The sequence below is a fragment of the Mastigoproctus giganteus genome, chromosome 14, assembly GCF_048544385.1.
Source record: "Mastigoproctus giganteus isolate SK-2022 chromosome 14, ASM4854438v1, whole genome shotgun sequence".
NCBI classification, from domain to species: Eukaryota; Metazoa; Arthropoda; class Arachnida; order Uropygi; family Thelyphonidae; genus Mastigoproctus; species Mastigoproctus giganteus.
The window spans coordinates 14,543,662-14,565,549 of record NC_143588.1 but is presented as its reverse complement, the minus strand read 5'-3'; the positions used below and the strand labels follow the sequence as shown (position 1 = coordinate 14,565,549).

At 36.0% G+C, this 21,888-nt stretch overlaps 1 protein-coding gene across 1 annotated transcript in view; it reads left to right on the top strand.

Moving 5' to 3' along the window:
- Positions 1 to 21,888, top strand: part of Sytbeta (Synaptotagmin beta) — a 184,429-nt gene that overhangs the window by 135,222 nt on the left and 27,319 nt on the right. Inside the window, exon 4 of the mRNA XM_090389319.1 lies at positions 14,252 to 14,398. Within this exon, the coding sequence (XP_090245445.1) occupies positions 14,252 to 14,398 (147 nt within the window). The remainder of the gene's footprint in view (positions 1 to 14,251; positions 14,399 to 21,888) is intronic.

Sequence of the window (21,888 nt, the reverse complement as noted above, 5' to 3'; positions counted from 1 at the left end):
GAACGAATATGCACCCTGCCATGTTGCATATTTTAATCCAAGAGAAACCGGATCTTCCAAGACGATAACGCCCCGTGTCATCAGCCCGCACTGTGCAAAAGTGGTTGAAGGAATATAATGAAGATTTACCCGTCTTGAGTGATTTCCAAAATCTCCTGACCTCAATCCAATTGCCTTTGCTGCACCCGCCAAAAAAAAAAAAATAAAATAAAATAAATAAAATAATTAACTGAACAAAACATGCATATATATTTAGCACTGAGTGATCGCTGAATTATGACCGCCTAACTAATGCCATGTTGGGCCACCGATTTCACGGATAATAGCCGTTATTAGCGTAGACATTGACTCCCCCAATAACCCTACTGACCTCTAAAGACGTCCGTAGGAATGTGCAGCCATGCTGCCTGCAAGTCTTTCCACAGTGTCGGAATAGACGATGGTTGGGTGTCCATACGCTTCACTTCCCGTTCCAAAATATCTCACAGGTATTCAATTGGATTGAGGTCATAAGAATTTGGAAAAATCACTGCAGACGGGTAATATTATAAATAGTATTAGTATTGGCCGCGCCGACCGGGCTAGCCGAGTGGGTAAAGTACCTGCCCGGCAACCCAAAGGTCCCGGGTTCGATTCCCGCCTCGGGCTTGGATCACTGTACTGCTTGGTTTGTTTGGTTTTTTTTTTAGGAGCATTAGCAACTAAGGCCATATTGCTCCGGGAATATGCGGTTGTCATTCCCTGACCTTTCCGCATCGTCCGTATTTGGTGGTGACGGGCTGGAACCCCGGTCTAATCAAGAAACGTGTGCTACGCACTGCTGCTCCTTCCCACCTGGCTACGGAGGCGCCCACTGTACTGCAAAAACCTTTGGAGGTGCAATATGGCCACAGAAGCCGATGCGCCAACAACTACCAAATCAAAAAAAAAAAAAAAAAAAAAAAGTATTAGCCGCATGGTGCAAGAAATCCTATGGCTTATACTGCACCAGCCAAAAATAAAATAAAATAAAATAAATAAATAAAATAAAAATTAATAAAAGAAAAAGAAATTAAACCTATCATCCTATGCGCTTCCATGACCCGAAGGTACTATCCAGATGACCTTTGAATTTTCCCAAACTGTCAGCCTCTACCACCCATGTAGGCTACTTATTCCAGTAATTTATAACTCGCTGACTAAAATAAAACTTCCTGCAGTCCAATCTAAACATTTCCCCCCGTAACTTGAATTTATGTCCCCTAGTTCTAGCATCATTTATAATCTTGAAAATTTCGTCCTCATTCATTTTACTGATGCCTCTGAGCCTTAAACACCTCAATCAAATCTCCTCTAAGGTGTCTAGTTTCCAAACTCTGCAACCCACATATTCAAGTACATGTATTGCGTAGTAGAAAGAAAAGGCGAGAGAAAAAAAAAAGTGAGAAAATATTCGGTTGAACTGATTAGTGTAGCAAAAGCAGTAACATACTACAGTCAGTGCTTTGGACTCATAATAATTTATAGTGTGAATAGAGAAGAAAAAAGAGAGCTGTGGAAAGAAGAGATTAGCGACTCCTTGAGTCGTTTTTTGATAATACATGAGCATAGCGAACCGTTGGCGAGGAAGAAATAATAATGCACATAGTTGGCTGGAAGATATATTTGGGAATAAATATATTTTGTAGAAGGATATATGGAAAATAAAACTAGAACAGTAGAAAAAGGCAATGAAAATACATGTCCCATATATGTAATTGAAACAGTAATGACAAGTTTATGAGATAAAGAAGTAACAAAATGGCTGTCAAGGGTATCGGGCATATAAAAAATGTGCATATAGAATATATATAGGCCAGTATTAATAGGCTGAAGACCAAATGGCAGGGCCACCATGCATCAAAACACTTTGGAGGCTGTACATTTGTACAGCCTTATTAAAGTATACAAAAATATTTAAAATCCAAGTTAGAATTGTTTCACATCTATCAAAGTGAACAGTTTGTAACATGTAATGAATAAATGAAATCCTTAAATGGAAAGGATAGAAAAGACCTAGGTGTTAAACGTTGGCCAAGAATAATGGTCTGTACTCCAATTGGTAGGGTTATTTGCAACGAAAGCTATGAAGACGATATAAGCGAGGCCTTACTACAGTAAATAAAAGTCATATTGAAGATTCCAAATATAATTTTTTAACTAATTGGAAGTGAAAAGGTACATAGGATAATTCCAGTAATAATAAATAAATAAATCCAAAGGTGATAGAGTAGTGAATAAATCCAAAGTAAAAGTTGGGTGAAAACAGTATTTAATTGAGTGAAGATTATAGTTCACAAAAAAAACTTTTGAGAATACATAAGTAAAACCTTATAAGATACCATGACATTTTATATATCAAAGTGAATTGTTAATAAACTTTTGGAGGCTATATAAGTACAGCCTGATTAAAGTACACAAACAAATTTAAAAATCCAAATTAGAATTGTTCACATAAATCAAAGTGACTAATTTATAACATGTAATGAGCAACAAAATCCTCAATGGAAAGGATAAGAAGGAAGCAAAAAAGGAGGACTCACTACAGTAAGTAAGAATTGTATTGAATATTGAGAGTGGACAGGTATAGAAGATAATTCCACTAGTAATAAACCCAAGGAAGACAGGGGGGTGAATAAATTCAAAGATGGTCCAATAGTGATAAGCATTATAAATGTGTGAACACTATTGAAATTCTTCGGTTAGGTGGCAATGCTTGTAGGATCCAGAGCTGAATGGTATTCAAGAGGAAGAGTAGTTAATGCTGAGAGAGAGAGAGAGAGAGAGAGAGAGAGAGAGAGAGAGAGAGAGATGATGATGATATCCAGCTCAAGACCCTAAGCTAGATATCATTTTCATTGATATCCAAGCTTAGGATGATATGCAGATAAATTCATTTTTCTGGATATCACTCACATCTGGTGAGTATGAGCTTGACACACCTGGGTGTGCCAAGACCATACTCACTAGATGTGAGTCCCTGGGGTGCTGGAGAACAAAAGATGAATGAGCTTTAGAGAAGTATGCATTATAAAAATACTTAAAAAGTATTTTTAACCCATTAAGGTATTTCTTATATATATAAACTTTGAGCAACAGCCCTTTTTCCGCATATGTGCTCGCTTATGTTAACGTGTATTTCATATAATCTTGAGTCACTGTTTCGGATGTACGACTAGGCATACATCAGTAACGGTATCAGTGTCAGAGTAACAGGATCAGAAGAGGGGAGGTTGGATCAAAATTCAATTAAATTTCATACCTGTTCTTAGATCTAAGAACAGGTTTAAAAACCGTTTATAATGATCTTTTTCCAATGCCATTTTTTTCGCAAACCGAAGCATATTACTAGTGATGTAAATAAAAGCATGTAATTGAGCAAATTAACGTTAAACAGGAAACAGGGAAAGTAATTCGTATAATTCAAAATGTTATTACTTTACTCGTTTAAATTCAAAAGATTAATATGCTATTAAATAAATAGAGCAATTATTAAAACTGGTACGCTGATAATTACATTTTAAACATTTGTGGGCACGTGAAGACGCTTTCATTAAAATTAAAGCGCCCTCACGCGACGATTTGGAACACTTACCATACATTTATTCAGAGTGAGTGAGTGAGTTCGTAATTAAGCTCTGACATTTTGATAGATTTATATTGCTTCCACTTCTTATTCGACTCTTAAGCCTTTACACGAGTCAAGAAGTAAATATTACGAATTTGATTTACTTACACTTTTGGTACACGCATTTAAATTTTATAATCGCCACTCGTGAAACGTAAAAGTATATGCATTTCATTTTCTATCAGCGTAAGTACGTTACTCGTCTTTTAATTACGAAAAATATGTTTTATTTAATTTTTTAAACTTTTATATTGAATGAAATACGTCAGCAGTGGTATTCGTTTTATGAATGAGGATAAATACTCTGGAGTTCGATGATTTATTACTATATTTTATATGGTTATTTTAGCTTAAAAGGAAATATTTATTTTTAATAAACGCTAAGTTACGTAATCTGAAAAATAGTGCAATGCTTGAATGTACTGTAGTTTATTCGTTGGTGAAAGCGGTTGGATTTTTTAGTATTTTTAATGATGTCATGCGAGATACTGAAGGAATACTTAATTTCTAAATGCGTATTGAATTTTGTGTTGCCATGAGAACTCTATTTACTTGTGGAATGGATGACAGAATGCCTGCATTTCAAGTGATGAAAATTATGGCTTTTTAGATCATTGTCATAGTAGAATACATTACCAGGAAAAGAAATTTAAATATAAAAATGTACTTTCAGCTGGTTTGATTATACCGTTCAGTTTATAAAAATTTTATGCTAACAAGTAAGGATTTTTACTGCGAACTGTAGCTTTACTTTAGGTTTATATGGATCTAACACGATGATTGTTTCTGTGAAAAAATAGTTGATGCATTTGCATCGTCTTAATATTTCTATTTATTTATTTATTTTTCATTTGCATGTTACAATTAATTAAAATTTCACTGTTCTATTTACAGTGAATCATTCGAGCAACAGTTCGTTGCGATAGTCTCGAATGGTAATTGCTAGAAAGACATTGGGAGTTTGCCGAGAGCCTCTTTCTGTTATTTTCAGACCTTGAAAAGCATATGATAGTGTGCAAAGAGAAAAAAATGTGGGAAAGTCTGGAGAAAATGGTAATAGACAGGGAGGAGACCCGCTAGGATGTGATGTGATGATTAAAAATATGTACCGGTATTCAAAGTGTGAAAGTTGTGTGAGGACAAGATTTGGGGACTCAGATTGGTTTCCATTGTCCAATGGACTTCGACAGGGCAGTGTATTGTTACCATTACTTTTTATTATTGTCGCGGAAAATATCCTTGTAGCGCTGGATGATAAAAAAAAAAGTGAAACAGCTGTGTTTGCAGATGTTGTCCTCTGGGCAAACAAGGAGGAAGACTTTAAGAGGAACTAACAGATTGGGAAAGTGTATTCAGTGAGTATGGTCCAAAAATAAGTAGTCAAAAAAGCAAAGAGATGGTGATGGACAGAGTGGGAGAAGCGAGGGTAAAAGGGATAAAGTTAGGGAATGAAATGTTGGAAGTGGTAAACAAAAAGCACCTAGGGAGTGTATTAACAAAGGATGGCAGCCTAGATATGGAAATAACAAGAAGAATGGCAGCTAGTCAGAGTTTCTTCTGTAACTTAAGAGCATGTTATGGGTTAGGGAAGTTCCAGTGAAGTGTAAAAAGGTGATAAATAGAGCATATATTTTGTCCCTATATTGACCGATGCTGCTGAGACGTGGAGGATGAATAAAAAGGATACCAGCAGAATCCAAGCAATGGAAATGAAGGTGTTTAAGGACTGCTAGCTAAAAGTAGAAGAGACAAAATTAGAAATATTGACATTGGAATGAACTTGGGAATAGAAAGTTTGACGGAGAAGATAACTGCATCACGTTTGAGATGGTTTGGACACATGAAGAGAATGAACTCGAACAGAATACCAAGAAGAATGCTTGAGATGAAAATGGACAAGAGGCCGAGAGGAAGACCCAGAAAAAAAGATGGGGAGATCAGATTAGGGAAGATGTGGAAACGAAGGGAATTTAGTGGGAGAGAATGACGGAAGATAAGATTTGGAAAGATAGAAAAAGATGGAAGGCTTTGATTCACCTGACCCAACCCTAAGTTGGAACAGCGAGGAAGATAGTCTGTAATGGTAAGAAATCAGACATCAATGAACCTTTTTTCCTAAATAGATGAAGTGCAATATCTTCGTCTAGCGGCTCTCTCACACTCACAAAAAAAAAAAAAAAAAAAAATTCAGCCTTTTACTTTGATGCTGTTACGAGTTGTAGAGAATAGGCTCACGCCACAGCGTATTAAGGATATTTTCTTAGTCTGAAATATCCGATTTGTTTAAAATGTAGTTAGAATTTATACGAACACAAACCAGATTGGAATAAAAAATGCAGGCTAAGGAAACTATTACTTCAGTTTGTCTTTCTTTTGTGGATCAGTTTACAGGTAGACACTGAAAAAGTCTTCTCTTTGAAGTTTATTCTTGTCGAAATGTGGGAAATCCGATTGTAAAGGCCTCGCTGGAATAATACCAGGGTGGTTTCTTGCCGCATTTTTTGTGAATTTCGAAATAAAATTTTTGCTGCGTGTACAGATTAATATGAGAGGCCATGGAAATTGTATAGTTCTGTGTATACCTGTAAACTGTAATGTCCTTATAGTTAGTACGACCATGACAGCCTCGCACACTGTTTGTCACCTTTTAATCTCACTCTCACTACTCATTTTGTTCTTAGAAAAGAGCGATCGCATGACTGATGTAGTCATGGCTGACAACTACTCGCACTTCTACCGCCCACGGCCAGATGTATGTTTGACATCGCATACAGCGAGGACAGCGAAAATGAGACACGTGCTCTCCCCCATCCCTACCTTGCAGCGTTACGTGACATCACAATAGGCTCATTGGGCCGATGGCAGGCCAGTAGTCTTTTCCCTCTCGCCGTTTCTGGCTGCGACGGAAATTATCTATGCATCGTTTGTAAAGGTCACATTCCAAGAAAGCACGCTATTTTTAGCGTTTCTCCAACTAGAGAAACGTTATTCTTTAATTTTCCCTAAAAAATGAAAAACTTCAATGGCGGTTCAAACTTCAACAATTCGAAATATTTGGCCGTGTGATTATTCCATAACATTAATAATTGTTCTAAGTGTGAATAACGTTCTGTCATGTAACATAATTTCAAATAACGTAATTGGCGGTGGTGATACTGAAGAAGGAAGTCATAAATGAAATCAAGTAATGAAATCAATAATTAATTGGCAATCCTAACCACTTGAGGATTGCCAGTTGGGTGGGCAAATTTAGTTATAAGTCCAAAAAAGGAGTTAGCAAAAATCTGATGTCAGCTAACGTAAATATTGATACATGATCAGGTTCATCAGGGGACTACACCTGATAATGTATCAAGGACTGCGTTTCTACACTTGTCCATATCAGCAGAAGAGAAGCAAATTAAAGAATAAAACTAAGTGGGATAAAGCAGAAACATTCTCGCAAAATATGGACGAGGTAGTCCCAACGCAGTGTAAGTTTTATAAAAATTAAGGTAAATTAAGATAAAGGTGAAATAAAATTAAAATATACATAAGTATTTTCAGAGTAGAAAAAAATTATAATGTAATTATGAATAAATATTGGTATTGGAATTTAGCGTAAAAAGTACATAAATATGTACTTTTTCAGTCAACCATTTTTCTTCAATCAACTAAATATTGCCTTTATTATTTACACCGGATTTCCTCACCAAGACAACTGTGGATTTTTAATACACTCGTTCACCATTGGATATATTTAATTATTATTACTGTAATTATCTTCAGTACCTGTTCGCTTTTGGATTCACATCTGGATGCTACACTATTGGATTTATTTATTATTACTGAAATTTTCTTCATTATCTGTTCACCTCCAATTAGTTAAATAATTCTTCCTGGAATCTTTAATAATCATTTTGGACTACAGACTATTATTCTTGACCTATATTCATCCCTTAGATCTTTTCTATCTTCTTCATCTTAGGATATCATGTTATTTATTGCATGTTGCTAACTTTATATGCTGACATGTTAACAATCCTATCTTGGATTTAAATATTTTAATATGTGAACAATAATACCTGGGTTTGTAAAATTTCTTTATATATTTTACAAGGCTTTACTTATACAACATCCAAAGTTTTTTAGATGTATAGTAGCCATACCATTTGGTCGACTTTCTATTAATTCTGACCTACATTCATTCTATATACCTTTTGCCACTACCCATAACAGCCATTTTTTTACTTTCTGATTTACTCGACTAGACACTACTGTGTTCATTATGTATATATTTTTTTTATTTATAGACTAATCTATGTTTATTTTTTGCCTTTTTGTCTACATAATTCAGTTGTTCTAACCACATATTTACGTTATAATTATCGTTATAGATATACTTTCTCTTTGCCAACGCTCCACTTATGCATCTCTAAGGCACATATTTTATCAAAACGACTATAGAAGTCACTAACTTCTTTTTTTTCACATCTCCCTATTAAGTAGGTTCTTTTACTATAAATAATTCTTAGCCTGAAGCACAACAGTCTTTAATGTGGTACGGCTTTAGATATATTTATCAACTCATCCGAATATATTCGCAGTATATATTTTTCTCGCCTGCTTCCTTTCACTACGCATAACTTGAAAATTCCAGGTATCGATTTTATACTTTATTTTCTCATTATACTTTTGGTTTCTGTTTCGACTTATATTTTTTGGCTCTTGATTTTTGCTTTCTTCTTCACAAGCATTTGGAATTGGTCCTTTTTTATATACTAACACACTTTCAAAGTCTGGGCTCTTACTAAACGGTTGGGTTTTACAACCCCAGCTAGCCTAGTACGTGTAATATCTTTTTCTTTACTTTTTATCTTTCTACTTCTACTTTTTCCCGCTCGTAAAGATATTAGCGCAATACGAGGGTGATACGAACGTTTCAACTATCCTTAATCTCTGGCTATCTTCGTCTCTATTTAATTACACCTTTATCCCTTCCCTATCCTCAATTAATCCCCTTGCCTTATACCATTTGATCGCTATAAATTTTTATCAAATTTATGTACTTTTTCCACTAAATTCCAATGCTAATATTTATTCTAAATTACATTACAGGATATTTTTTTTTTCTACTCTGAAAACACTAATGTATATTTTAATTTGATTTCAGCTTTATCTTAATTTACCTTAATTTTTATATAACTTACACTGCGTTGGTACTACCTTGTCCATATTTTGTGAGAGTGTTGCTGCTTTATCCCGCTTAGTTTTATTCTTTAATTTGCTTCTCTTCCGCTGATATGGACAGGTATAGAAACACAGTCCTTGGTATATGATCAGGTGTAGTTCCCTGATGAAACATCTGACCATGTATCAATATTTATGATAGCTAACATTAGATTTTTTTTTATCCCTTTTTTCGACCTATACCTACATTTAACCACCATTTCTGATGCTGGCTAGTTCATCTTTGATTTGTTTAATCACTTTGTATGAATTATTTTACTTTAAAGTTTCCTCCTCTCTAATTTGGCTTTTCAATTCAGCCTATAATTCTCTTAATTCATTATAACATATAGGATATTATTATTATTAATAGCTGTATGGTACAAGGAAGCCTGAGGCTTATGCTGCACCAGCCAAAAAAAAATTCCTATGACGATATCCATCTCAGGACCCTGGATATTCACATTCTTTCCTTCTTTTTCACACCTACAATTTTTCTTATTTCTGCTATCCTTCCCCTATTAGTTTCTGGAATTTTGTGTAAATTTCACTTCCATCCCTGAACATTTATCAGACCCATTAATTCCTCCATCCATATATATACTTTTGCATCTTTTACTGCTGCTTTGCGCGTTCAGGTGCATCTGTCATATAATCCTAGCATCCTTATTTTTATCTATCAACTGACACGTCTTGTTTATATTTGGCATTTCATATATATATATATGAGTATAGTGGAATTTTATAATCAGGATCGTGTATCTGTAACTTTCAAAAGCATCTTTATAATAAATTTTCTGTTTATACTCTGGGAAGGAGGGCTTTGTGAGTAATTATGTATCTACACGCTGATCCCTCAGCTGCAGTTCTAATTCTTTTTGTCCAACCATTCTATCTAGAAATTGAAGAAGTTTGTTTTGTTACTTTCAGAGTATTTATATGTGCTTAGGGCCGAGCCACAAGTCTAGAACATATTACTTACTTGAAGGATACAGCTTCATTTGAAGGATGTAAACTTGGAAGTTTTGTATTTTGAGGTAAGTTTAGATCCTTCAAGCTAAGCTGTTATCCTTCAGCTTGTTTTTCACAGTCGATAATTTTAAGGGAAAATGGGCAAATTATTACGGATTTATTATAAAATAGTGAGCTAGAATGCATTTGAGTTAGAATTCAATAAAAAGGCGTATAAGGACGCTGATGGCGTTTTGCAAATGAAAAGTATCTGTTTCAAAAAAAAAAAAAAAAAAAGGTTTGCTGAAGTAAAACACCTGCATTAATTTCATAAGACTTTCGCTGTCGCTTAGACAATTCCTCTGAAGTTTAATACGCTTGCCTTCGTTTATTACATTAAGCGACATGAATAAATCAATAAATATCATATCGAGTTGCACTTCGTTATGTAACATTTTCGGTTTAGCTAGCAGTGCCAGTAATGAGGAAGAGGATTTGCGATTGTCGAATTTCCATAATAGCCATTAATGAAACGAATTTGGTCTGTCAATAAACAGTTTTTGTAAAGCTGGCTTGTTTAATTTAATTTTATTACTATTTATTTATCTGTGTAGAATTCTCTGGAGGTATTTATCAGGTGCTATATTTTTAGTACATGAAAAATAGTAACTATTAAAAAAAAATACTGTTAAAGCTTTACTTTTTAAAAGCAGAAGTTTGAAACTTAAACTGGAATAATTTTAGTTAGGCATCAAGTGAAATCAGAGGTGCCCTTATAGATAGACACAGTATTTGCATACACCATTTGGATAATGTTTTAGGGGGGGAGGGATTTAAGGAGGGGATTTAAATACTCAGACATCATTAACCCATTGTTCAAGATTAACAAACTCTTTTATAGATAATTTCGTTTAGCTGATTAAGTAGTGTGCTTTTAGACCCACTATGTATGAAATATTATTAAACAACGTTTTAACAATTTGGTTTTACGGATTTAACGAGAAAAATTGCCAGTAACCCAATTTAGGATGCTTAGAATGAGTAATGGTAACTTGCTTTTATCTCCCAATTACCTTTTTGCCCAAATACAGATCAGAGAAGGATTCTATAAAGATACTGCTTTCAGAAACTTGAACTATAATTTGGAAATGGCGCTACTTAACGATCTAACATGAAATGTTTCCTAGTCAAGCCCTGCTAGTCAACCAACTTGTAAACATTAATAAATAAATGTAAATCACATTTATTGTAGGAGGTTTCTCAACTCTGAAGCTTACAGGAGTCTCATTAGAATACAGTTTAGAAAATTATTAACCAATTACGAATTGATAGCAGTGAAGGCCCTGACTGCATCCCTAGTTTTATTATTAAAATGTCCAGTGCATTCATCATTGATTCTTTAGTTCATATTATTTCCAGATGCATCTCCCAGCCATTCCTTTCAAGACTATGGAAGACTTTTAGAATTACCCTGATTCCAAAACAGGCTAGTAGTAATAACCATATAAGCTATCGTCCAATTGCTGTATCGTCAATAATCGCTAAAATTATTAATAAGATCATGCTGCCATATCTTCAGGATGCGATCTTCGCTAATGCACTTGTCAACATGCATTTTGGTCCTACAGGGCGCTCCACAACAACAAGCCTAGCTGACACCATTGTGCGCATCCAAACTGCGTTTCAGGATAAAGCACAATGCGATGTCTTTTACTTAGACATCAAAGGTGCTTTCCACAACATTGATCACAAGAAAGCCATTGAAATACTGAAAAATCATTTCCTCTTTGACACAATGGTTATATCCTATCTTCAGTACAGCCTAAATCATAGAAATCTCATCTTTCCCACTACTACCGATAATATTCTCGTCACAACCACAACAGGCATTCCTCAAGGAGGTGTTCTCTCCAGTACTATATTTTCAGCATCTCTACAACCACTTCTACAAGATAATCCAGATCTGCTGGCTTATGCCGATGATTTAAAGTTGTTTATTATTTCCAAGGTTAGTCATGATGCGAATTTACAGATATGCGGAATCATCAAGTATCTGAAGAATCTCAATCTAACTATAAATGCAAACAAATCTGCTCAAATAACTTACTTCTTACAGAAACAACCAAACCACATAGAAATTAAAATTGCAGATGCTTCAATTCCAAACCTATATGCTCACAAAGACCTAGGAGTTGTTTTTGACAAAATTCTTTCATTTAATTCTCACTATGTATATGTTGCTAAAAAAAATTCAAAAATCAAAATGGCTGATCAAGCATGAAACAGCAGCGATTCAAGATAGAAAAACAGTCAATAAACCATGTTTAGAGATGCATTTTTCCCATTCTGTCTTATGCCTCCGAAATCTGGTCTGGTGCTCCTCAAGTTAACGTAAAAAAATTCCTTGCCCTAGAGTACTGGGTTCTTAGATGGCTGAACAATAAACTTCGTTTTCCCCGTACAATATCCAGGCAACAGCAACCTCCTACAATAAATGTAAATCACATTTATTGTAGGAGGTTTCTCAACTCTGAAGCTTACAGGAGTCTCATTTCCAATCAAATTATGAGAAATACAAACAGCTGCCTGCCTGCAACCCAGTAACTGCATCTGAGAGCCAAATGTGATGTTCTGCAATATATATTTTTGATCATTATAATTCATATTCGTTGTTAATGTATATATATAGAATATGCTATGTATTTTGCTTTTATATTTGTCTCCTTTGTACTGAATTTATGCCCCTAGCCTAGTGCTGTGATGGGCTTGCTGTAGTTGCAATAAATGAATATTTATTTATTATTTATTTATTAATAAACTCTGAAGTCCGGAGGACGTTGACGCCGCTAGGATGAAATCATCAGGAATGCCAACATTCAATAAATTAACCATGACAGAACCAAGATCAAAACCAATGTAAGCCGGGAGATCCTTAATCAGCATATATAACATTAGATTAAACAATATTGGGGACAATGGATCTTGCTGTCGCACACCGTTCCGAGGCTTGATTACCTGGCATTCGCCCATAGATCATCATAGAGCTACAATTATTATGCATAGAAATAATATAATTAATGAATGACATAGGAATGTGCTTCCTTACAAGAGTCTCATGGACTGCCTTGAATGATACAGAGTCAAATGCTTTCTTTAAACTGATGGAGGCAAGATCTAAAATTTTCAAGTCTTAGATTACTTAGAAGAAGCGACTCCAAGATAAATATATCTTCGGCGACACCATCCACCAGTAACAAAAAGCTCTTTGTCGAGGATCAATAGTCATAACTTTGGAAAATTTTTTAATAAAACCTTGTGGTTGTTGTTATTTGGTTTTTAGGAGCATTAGCAACTAAGGCCATATTGCTCCGGAGATATGCGGTGGTCATTCCCTGACCTTTCCGCATCCTCCGTATTTGGTGGTCACGGGCTCGAATCCCGGTCTAATCAAGAAGCATGTGCTACGCACTGCTGCTCCTGCCCACCTGGCTACGGAGGCGTCTAAAACCTTGTGGAATACCTTAATATAACTGACGCAACAGTTATAGGCCTGAATTCCGATGGTTCACTTGCATTTTCTTCTGAATAAAGATGGTATAAGCGTCGTACAAGACTGACGGGAGACAGTCCATCCACAAGAAAAGATGCAGTAGAGTTTGGAGAATCGCATTAGGAACATTATGCAAGAAAACTGGTGTTACATCATCTGACCCGGGGCTAGTCGTCATCAATGGTAATGCCTCCCTGAGCTCAAGAACCGAGAGAGGTTGTAGAGCACAGTCGCACCGAGGCAGCTGCAAACTTGAAAGGGCATTGCTGTTCCTCATCTCCCTAAGTCGCCTAAAATAAGGTGCCAGATATAGGTCATTTGCTGCCGTAACCGGAGATATCAAATTTGGGTGAATATTCAGGGGTACCACTATTTCTACCTGTGATTGGCCTGCTTTCAGCGCAATGAATGGCTCATATGATGTCTGTACCATTTGACTATGAAACATCGCTCACACATGTTTGGTATCCATACGTAATCGAAATGAGTGATGCGCGCAGTCAGCATTCACGCACGTGTTTATTTGCATCAATTTCTTAATCCGTTGGGCAGACAACTTGAGTAGTCTAGACCCGCTAAATTAGCGGGCCTCGACTACTCAAGTTGTCTGCCCAACTGTCTAAAGTTTCAAGACTTTAGGACCTCCATAATTTTACACTATTTCTTAATCCTTGTGCACAATATCAGTTCGATTTACAAAGGTAAACTATGCAAATTCGACTCTGCCCTTAGCTTTTGGTCACTAGTAACTGTACTTTCATATTTATTCATTTGCAAGTATAATAAGAGTATATTGATAAGCTGAAAATACGATTACTTCTTTAGGATTTACTGCTAATGTATTTACATTATTTCATTAAAGTGGCTGCGATTAATTTTAAACATTTCAATTTCAGGGGCAATCCAACCGGACCTGTACAAAAAGAAAGATATGGTGTTTTTCCAGTCTTCTGACAGCCAAGATGGGAATAAAAGTGGCCGTCTACATTTTCGGCTGAAATATGACTTCGACAGGTCTGATTTCATAGTACATATCATAGAAGGTAAAGATAGAACTAGCAGTGTCAGTGTGTTACTGTCAGTAAAATGAAGGCAATAAAAGAAAAACAAAATAAAAAGATCTATTCTCGATGTAATAAATAATACATTTTTTTCTGTTTTATGCTCCGGAACGGGCACACTACGATCAGAGAGGTTTACAAATTAGAGAGAACACACGAACAGCACCGTATTTAGCAGTTGATGCGTGAATGTGTTATAAATTATAATTTATTATTTCTAAGTTTAATGTAAAACAATTTGGTCTGTGTCATGCCTACGACGCGGTCCAAATCGATTCACATTTCTGTATGTAAAATAAGTCAACTCACTGCAGCATAATCCCACATAACTGCAAAGGCTTTTCCCACGATATTCTTGAGGAGTTTGGGATTCAGGTGCCTATTTGCGTAGGAGTGATGATAAACAGTACCAAGTTAGGCATCTCATATAATCTTTATTATTTGAAAAATGTAGTTGTAAATTATATAATTAAGTTAATGATAAAACATGGGGTTGCTCTCAAGATTGAGTTATGGTAGTAGTGTGGCCGCCCGCATTACTTTTGCACGCAGAAAAGTTGAACGTGTTTCTCCCCCCACCTCCCTCGCTCAGGACTAAGCATTTTCATCAACTTCCAAAATGTACCGAAATTGTCCGTAGACTGGATCTCAATGCAGCAGAACGCTCTTATATGATTAACAAAAGCCTTAGTTTTCATTAAAGGAACGCTCTTCAAACTAGTTAACCTGAAACCGAATAACTTATAATAAACTGGATTAGAGTTTCTCCTGTTGATCTATAAATTAATATGCTGCAAAATCCCAAAATTCGGAAGCTAATTTTCTGTGATAACGTTTACTGTTATTATGAATTAATATTTTGTCGGATTTAACTTTATATAAATTGAATTTTACATAGCAAATTCAGTATAATAAGTGTGGGCAGTACGTTAGTTTACCAAGAAATAATTCGCGCAATTTAAATCTTGAAGTCGTTTTATTGTTGTATTTATTATTATTTTTTATGAAAATATGAATTAGGAAAGGTAGAACCTACAGTGCTTACTACCACGCATGGCTGGCTTGAATTTCTGTAGGTTGTAATTTTAATATTAGTAAAATAATAAGAGAAGTTTACCTCAGTATAGTACGTAGAACACTTCCGTATGATACCCTCCAGAAATTAAAACGGAAAAAACGAAAAAATCGACAACTTACCGGTACATTAGAGTAAAATATAAATAATTAAATAATCAATTTAACACAATTCAAATTAATTTAAAACAATATTATTATCAACGTAGAACATATTGAGTATTACGGCTCTGATTCATACTATCCAATTAAGTTGTAATTTTAAGAAAAACGTGGAGGAAAGCTATTCAGCTAGGATAAAGAGGAAAAGTTAGTACTGTGTGTTGGACAGCGAATGATACTACTAGTAGATGCACATGTTCGGGTTTATTTGGAAGACAGCGGCGAATTACAGATGGTAATTCGAAGAACATTGCCCATGGAAGATGTTGTTATGATGGTTGAGTGGTACAAGGGCTGTTGTGGCAAAAATTGGGCCTGGCTGTTCTGTTTCATTTAAAATATTCAATAGAGTTTAATATTGGATGTACCAATATACAAAAGGCATACAGTAGAAACTGAATCAATGGGGAAAAGAGAGACTTCCTAAAGGGAAACCCTAGTTATTTTTGATGCAGCAGAAGCAAATGTTTAAGAAGCGCTTACTCCAAGAGAGAGAGAGAGAGAGAGAGAGAGAGAGAGATTTGAAGTCAGGGTAACAGAGATCTTGTTTAATAAATAAATAAATAAATATTTATTTAAAAAAAACATCAAGCAAGCCCCCTCACAGCTCATAGCTAACAGCAGAAATTGGCACAAAGGAAATACATCGCGGAATTCATATATACATTAACAAGAATAGGAATTAAACAATGAATTTTAAAAAAATTGGCACAGTTGCAATTACTTACATTGGAAGGAGGCTGCTGTTTTATTTATCTTCGTCTGATTGGAAATGTGGCTTGTGTAGGCTTTAGAGTTGAGTATCCTTTTGCAATTAATGTTATGATGATTAATGAGGTGAAGGGAACATGGAATATTCTGCCCACTTGTTTGAGCCTGGAGAGGTTGGATATGAATTGTTGTTGGTTTCTTGAATTTTCTCTGTTGGGAGCAGCTATTATGTTGGGGAATCGCTTGCAGAAGTAATTAACTTTGCAAGAAGCATGACTTCAGACTCGTTAATCATCTGTTGCACAGGCTTTGTGTTCAAGTTTTCATAAAGCTGTTGCCCGAAAATTCTTTGGGAAATACGAAGTTTACTATTCAGCCATCTAAGAACCCAATACTCTAGTGCAAGGAATTTCATGACAGTTACTTGAGGATCACAAGACCACATTTCGGAGGCATAAAATAGAATGAGAAAGATCCATGCATCTTTGAGCATGATTCATGAGTTTTTTTTTCTCGAATCGCTGCTGTTTCTTGTTTGATTAGCTATTTTGCTTTTTGAATTATTTGAGCAACATAAATAGTGGGAATTAAAGGAAAGATTCTTGTCAAGGACAACTCCTAGGTCGTTGTGAGCATAGAGTCATAGACATTTGGAATTGAGACATATGCATTTTTAATTTCTATGTGGTTTGGTTACGTCTGTAAGGAATAAGTTATTTGAGCAGATTTGTTTGCATTTTGCATAGCCACATTGAGATCTTCCAGATACTTTATGATTATGACTAAATTTACAGATGAGTGGAAACTTATCTGTAAATTTAGAAATCTGAGTATCATCGAAGATGAACGTAGCAGCGGTTCACGATTTTTTTGTGAAAAGAAGAAGCGAGTGAGTTTTAAGATTATTGAAGTTAACTAAATTTTCTTCACTTCACTGCAAATTGGCGTTTTAACAATTGGTGGCAGATTTTGGATATGTTGAAACTGTTTGTGCAGGGCAAGGTTTCTCTAACTGGAAGATGGTTTTGCCGATGATAACACTCATCAGTAAAACTATAGACAGAATTCGCAGTCTGTGGAAGACTACGAATTAATGTGCACTTTGATCTTAGCCAAATGGCCGAGAAGCCATGTTCATTAATATGCAAGACGAAGAGTGGGAGGGGAAAAATGATCCTTGAGGAACCTAACATTAGTCGAATGTGTGCGACTGTGTGTTACGATAAACGCCAAATCTAAGGCTATGAGGGTTTAGTATGTTATATCTGTAAATTTCGGTTATTCAGTTTCTCCCGAATTCCCGGGAGAAACCATGGGAGAAGTGGCAGCTATGTTTAATGCTGCTAAATGCAAGGTTGGAGAATAGCAACCCAGAAATAAATTATACACTTGGTGGGATTGAATTAGAAACAGTGGAGAAGGAAAGAGATCTGGGAGTTACAATACGGACAGATATGAAGTTTTCTGAACAGTGTAAACAGGCAGCCAGGAAAATCCATGGTGTCCTACAGATGATTTATCGAACGGTATCCTGTAGAAATAGGGAGGTCGTAATCCTACTGTATAAGGCAATCGTAAGACCATATTTGGAACACTATGTTCAATTGTGGAGACCTCATCTGAAAAAAAAAAAAAAAAAAAGAGAAGAGATTGAACTTCTTGGAAGGGTCCAAAGACGAATGGTGGGATCGGAAGGACGACCATATGAGGAAAGACTCTGATTACGTGGGCTACAGAGCTTGGCAACCAGGGATCTCAGAGGTGACATGATTGAGGAATTCTCACTGTTCTAAAGATTCTAAACTATGGGTCAAAAATTAAAATTACAGGGCTTGAGATTTAGATTAGATTGCAGGAAGTTTTCTTTTAGCCAGAAAGGGGTTGACAGCTGGAACAAGTTGCCTGGCAGATAGTTGTGATTGACAGTTTGAATAAATTCAAAGGTCAACTGGATACTTATGTGTGTGAGGAGGGAAGCATACCATTTGCGTTTTCTTATCTACTTGGTGAATGCTACTAATATATTTATTATATGTTATGAAAAAAAAAGGCCACAAAAATTTCTCCCATCATTGACGAGATTCCAGTGAAGGTCTTTACCACCCGGTGTGGGGAGAACGATGATTATATTCACTGCGCTACCCTACGAGGGCCTCATTAGTGGAGAAGTTATTAGAAAGAGAGCAGCCGACCATCACCTACAGTAAGAGAGAAAAATGGCTATCCACTTGCAAAAATACAGTTGGCAGTCCATAAGCTGGGAGGGCTTGATTAGAAGATGTGTATAACAAACACAATCGTAAGTTGGTGTTTGGCAAAAAAAGGTTTTAGTAAGCTTATCTGGCCTTGGATATGTTAATGGCAACCCCTTGACTTTCAAACTTTTTTAGTAATTTAATTCTCAGTAAAACTGCATTTTAAACTGACATATAGCCTTCCATTTATTTTAAAACAAAATTTATATAATCTGACAAAGGACACCTTTAATTTCACGCTATTGATGCACTAAGTTCTCCCATCTGTGGGACAGACTGATATTGCAGCTCAGAAATTCGTACCCATTCAGCAGACATCTCATTGGTGATGTAAATTGATGAAGAGGACTGCACTGGACCTCAATCACCTTTTTTTTAGATAAGCAGCTCACGTGACACTAATTTCAGACTTCATATATACCGATGCATTCCTTGACACTGGAAACCATCACTAGTGGTATTATCGTGCGGAATTCTTTTTCAACAATAGGACGGGCCGGAGCCTGTTTTTCGTTTTGCATGCATACAAAGGCCTGAAATACCGCACATTCTGAGTCAAGATATTTAACCCATCTCTACGCCCGATTTTTTACAGCCTGCTCACGAAAGTGTTTTGGTTAAGTCGGCACCCTTATTTGACAGCTGCCTTCACTTCACCATCCGTGTGGAATCGATGCCCCGCAAGATCGTTTTTCACTATTCCAAAAACATTAACATCGCGAGGTGACAAGACATGGCCTAGCACTGCCGTGTAACAAAATCACATCATCCGTCACCCGTCCTGGTTTTGTAGTTTTTGATGGCAAGTCGCTGGTCAACTTTTAGGATTCGTCCGTAATTTTGTGAGTTGATTGTTTCACCGCTACTCGTGTGATACATCCATCTATCACATGCGTAGCAGTCTCTTGTGAGTCGAAGAAATATATCAAAAATAATCTTCTCTGTGCTTTCGAAATGCGTGGATTTTGTCGATACAGTGATGTATCTATTCCTGTATCTATATATACCTTTACTACCTACTCAGTAGCACAGTGGTTATAACTACCGTCCTCGCACACCGAATTGAAAAGGCTCGGGTTTGAATCCTGACAGTGACACAAGGAACTTATGGGCTTTTTTCACTCTGTGGCTGGGTTAGTCGGTCTCAAGCATGGATAACAAGGGCATTTCCCCTTGGAAGGTGTCGTTTTTCGTCCAGCAAAACAGGCAAATTCAACGAGACAACACGCCAAGTTATGAACATAATGTACATGGGCGTATAAGTTCGGATTTGGGTGGCCCTGATAACAATCTATCCGACCCTTACTTATGGAGCAGAAATATGGCCTGTTGTCCCTCAAGCCACACAGAAAATTTCCCCTCACTCGAGAACAGAGTCCTAAAATGACTAAAATGCAAATAACAGGATTTACATTTCCAATAAAAAAATAAATAAATAAAAAATAATATAAATAATATATATATACAGTGCATAAATTTTATTTGATTTATGGTTTTTATTTAGGGCGGAAGGCATTTCCGTCATTAAGGCTTAACTGTCTACCTAGCAATTGTCGGTTAGCCTATTGTTTCGTGTTGAATTTAAATTGCTAAAAGAATTATTACAAGACAATAATAGGTTAGTGGAAATAATAATAAGGGAAAGTTAGGAGAAATTAAGGTGATTTAAGGAAAAAGATTAAGGGAGTGTTAGGAAACAAAATTACATTCTTTCACATGGTCATCTCTGCGCTATTCAATATTAAATGAATGTCTCATGCATACCCATTTCTGTAGTCCCAATAACAGATTTACTAGATCTTTATCATATTAAGTTTTTAGTTTTAGGTATCCGGATTATAAGTATATTTTTAATTTCTGAAATCCAAAATATTTGGTGTTAACAGTAAATTGGGATTGGGACCCAAAGCCCAACGGGTATGCATCAATATAAAATGCGATACGCATTTACCTGTAACCTTTGTGGACTCTGATCGGTAAAAAAAGCCTTAGGGCAGCTCAACGTTCCGATTATACAGATCGTTGTGCGCGCCCTCTAGTCTAATTATCATGTTTGCCAGTAAACATAATTATACTTTAATTAATCGATCTATTTGCTGCTATTAAGAATTACATATGTAAAAGTTGTTAAGATTGGGGGATGAATGCATATAGGGACTGAATAGTGATGGTGTAGTTATAAACAGCAGAGAAGGCATAATTCAAATAGCAGAAGACTACTATAGAGAATTATACAAGGAGCGAGGGAATGATACCAGCAGTGGGGAAGATGGATTGCAAAGTAGCAACACATACGACATACCCGATATTCTTCTTGATGAGGTAGAACATGCATTGAAGAAAATGAAGAATCGGAAAGCCCCAGGGGAAGATGAAGTTACTGTAAAGTTGTTAAAATTGGGAGGAAGAGACATAACACAAAATCTGGCAAGGCTCTTCACAAAGTGCATTAGAAAAGGTGTGATGCCTAAGCAGTGGAATAATGCAATCATAGTTTTGCTGCATAAGAAAGGAGATAAATCAGAAATTGGAAATTATAGACCAATTAGCTTGTTATCCCACATCTACAAGTTGTTCACAAGGGTCATTACTAACAGATTAGAAAGAATACTTGATGAGATTCAACCGAAAGAGCAAGCTGGCTTTGGGACAGGATTCTCAACTATGGATCACCTTCACGTAATATCACAGCTAATGGAGAAAGCAAATGAATATAAAACACCATTATGCCTGGCATTTGAGGATTATGAAAAGGCATTTCACTCCATACAGCATAAGGCAATGTTTCGGGCACTGGAAAGACAAGGCATAGATACTCCATATATTATGATTTTGAAGAAAATATATGAGAGTGCTACCTCCTTTATTAGACTAGACAAAAACAGCAGGAAATTTAAAATCGAGAAAGGAGTTCGACAAGGAGACACAATATCTCCGAAGCTGTTTACTGCTGCCCTTGAGGAAGCTTTCAGAAGATTAGACTGGTCGCAGAAAGGAGTCAATGTGAACGGAGAGTACCTAAACCATTTACGATTTGCAGATGACATTGTGGTCATAAGCTACGATCCCAAAGAATTAGAGGAAAATCTTAATCAGTTATGCACAGTTAGTAAGGATTTTGGACTAAAGATGAATATGGCTAAAACAAAAGTAATGATGAACAAGTATGCCACGGAAAGGGAAATAATGATTGAAGGAGCAGTAATTGAAAAGGTGGAGTCATATACTTATCTGGGACAAGTTATTAGCTGTAATAATGATAAATGGCTG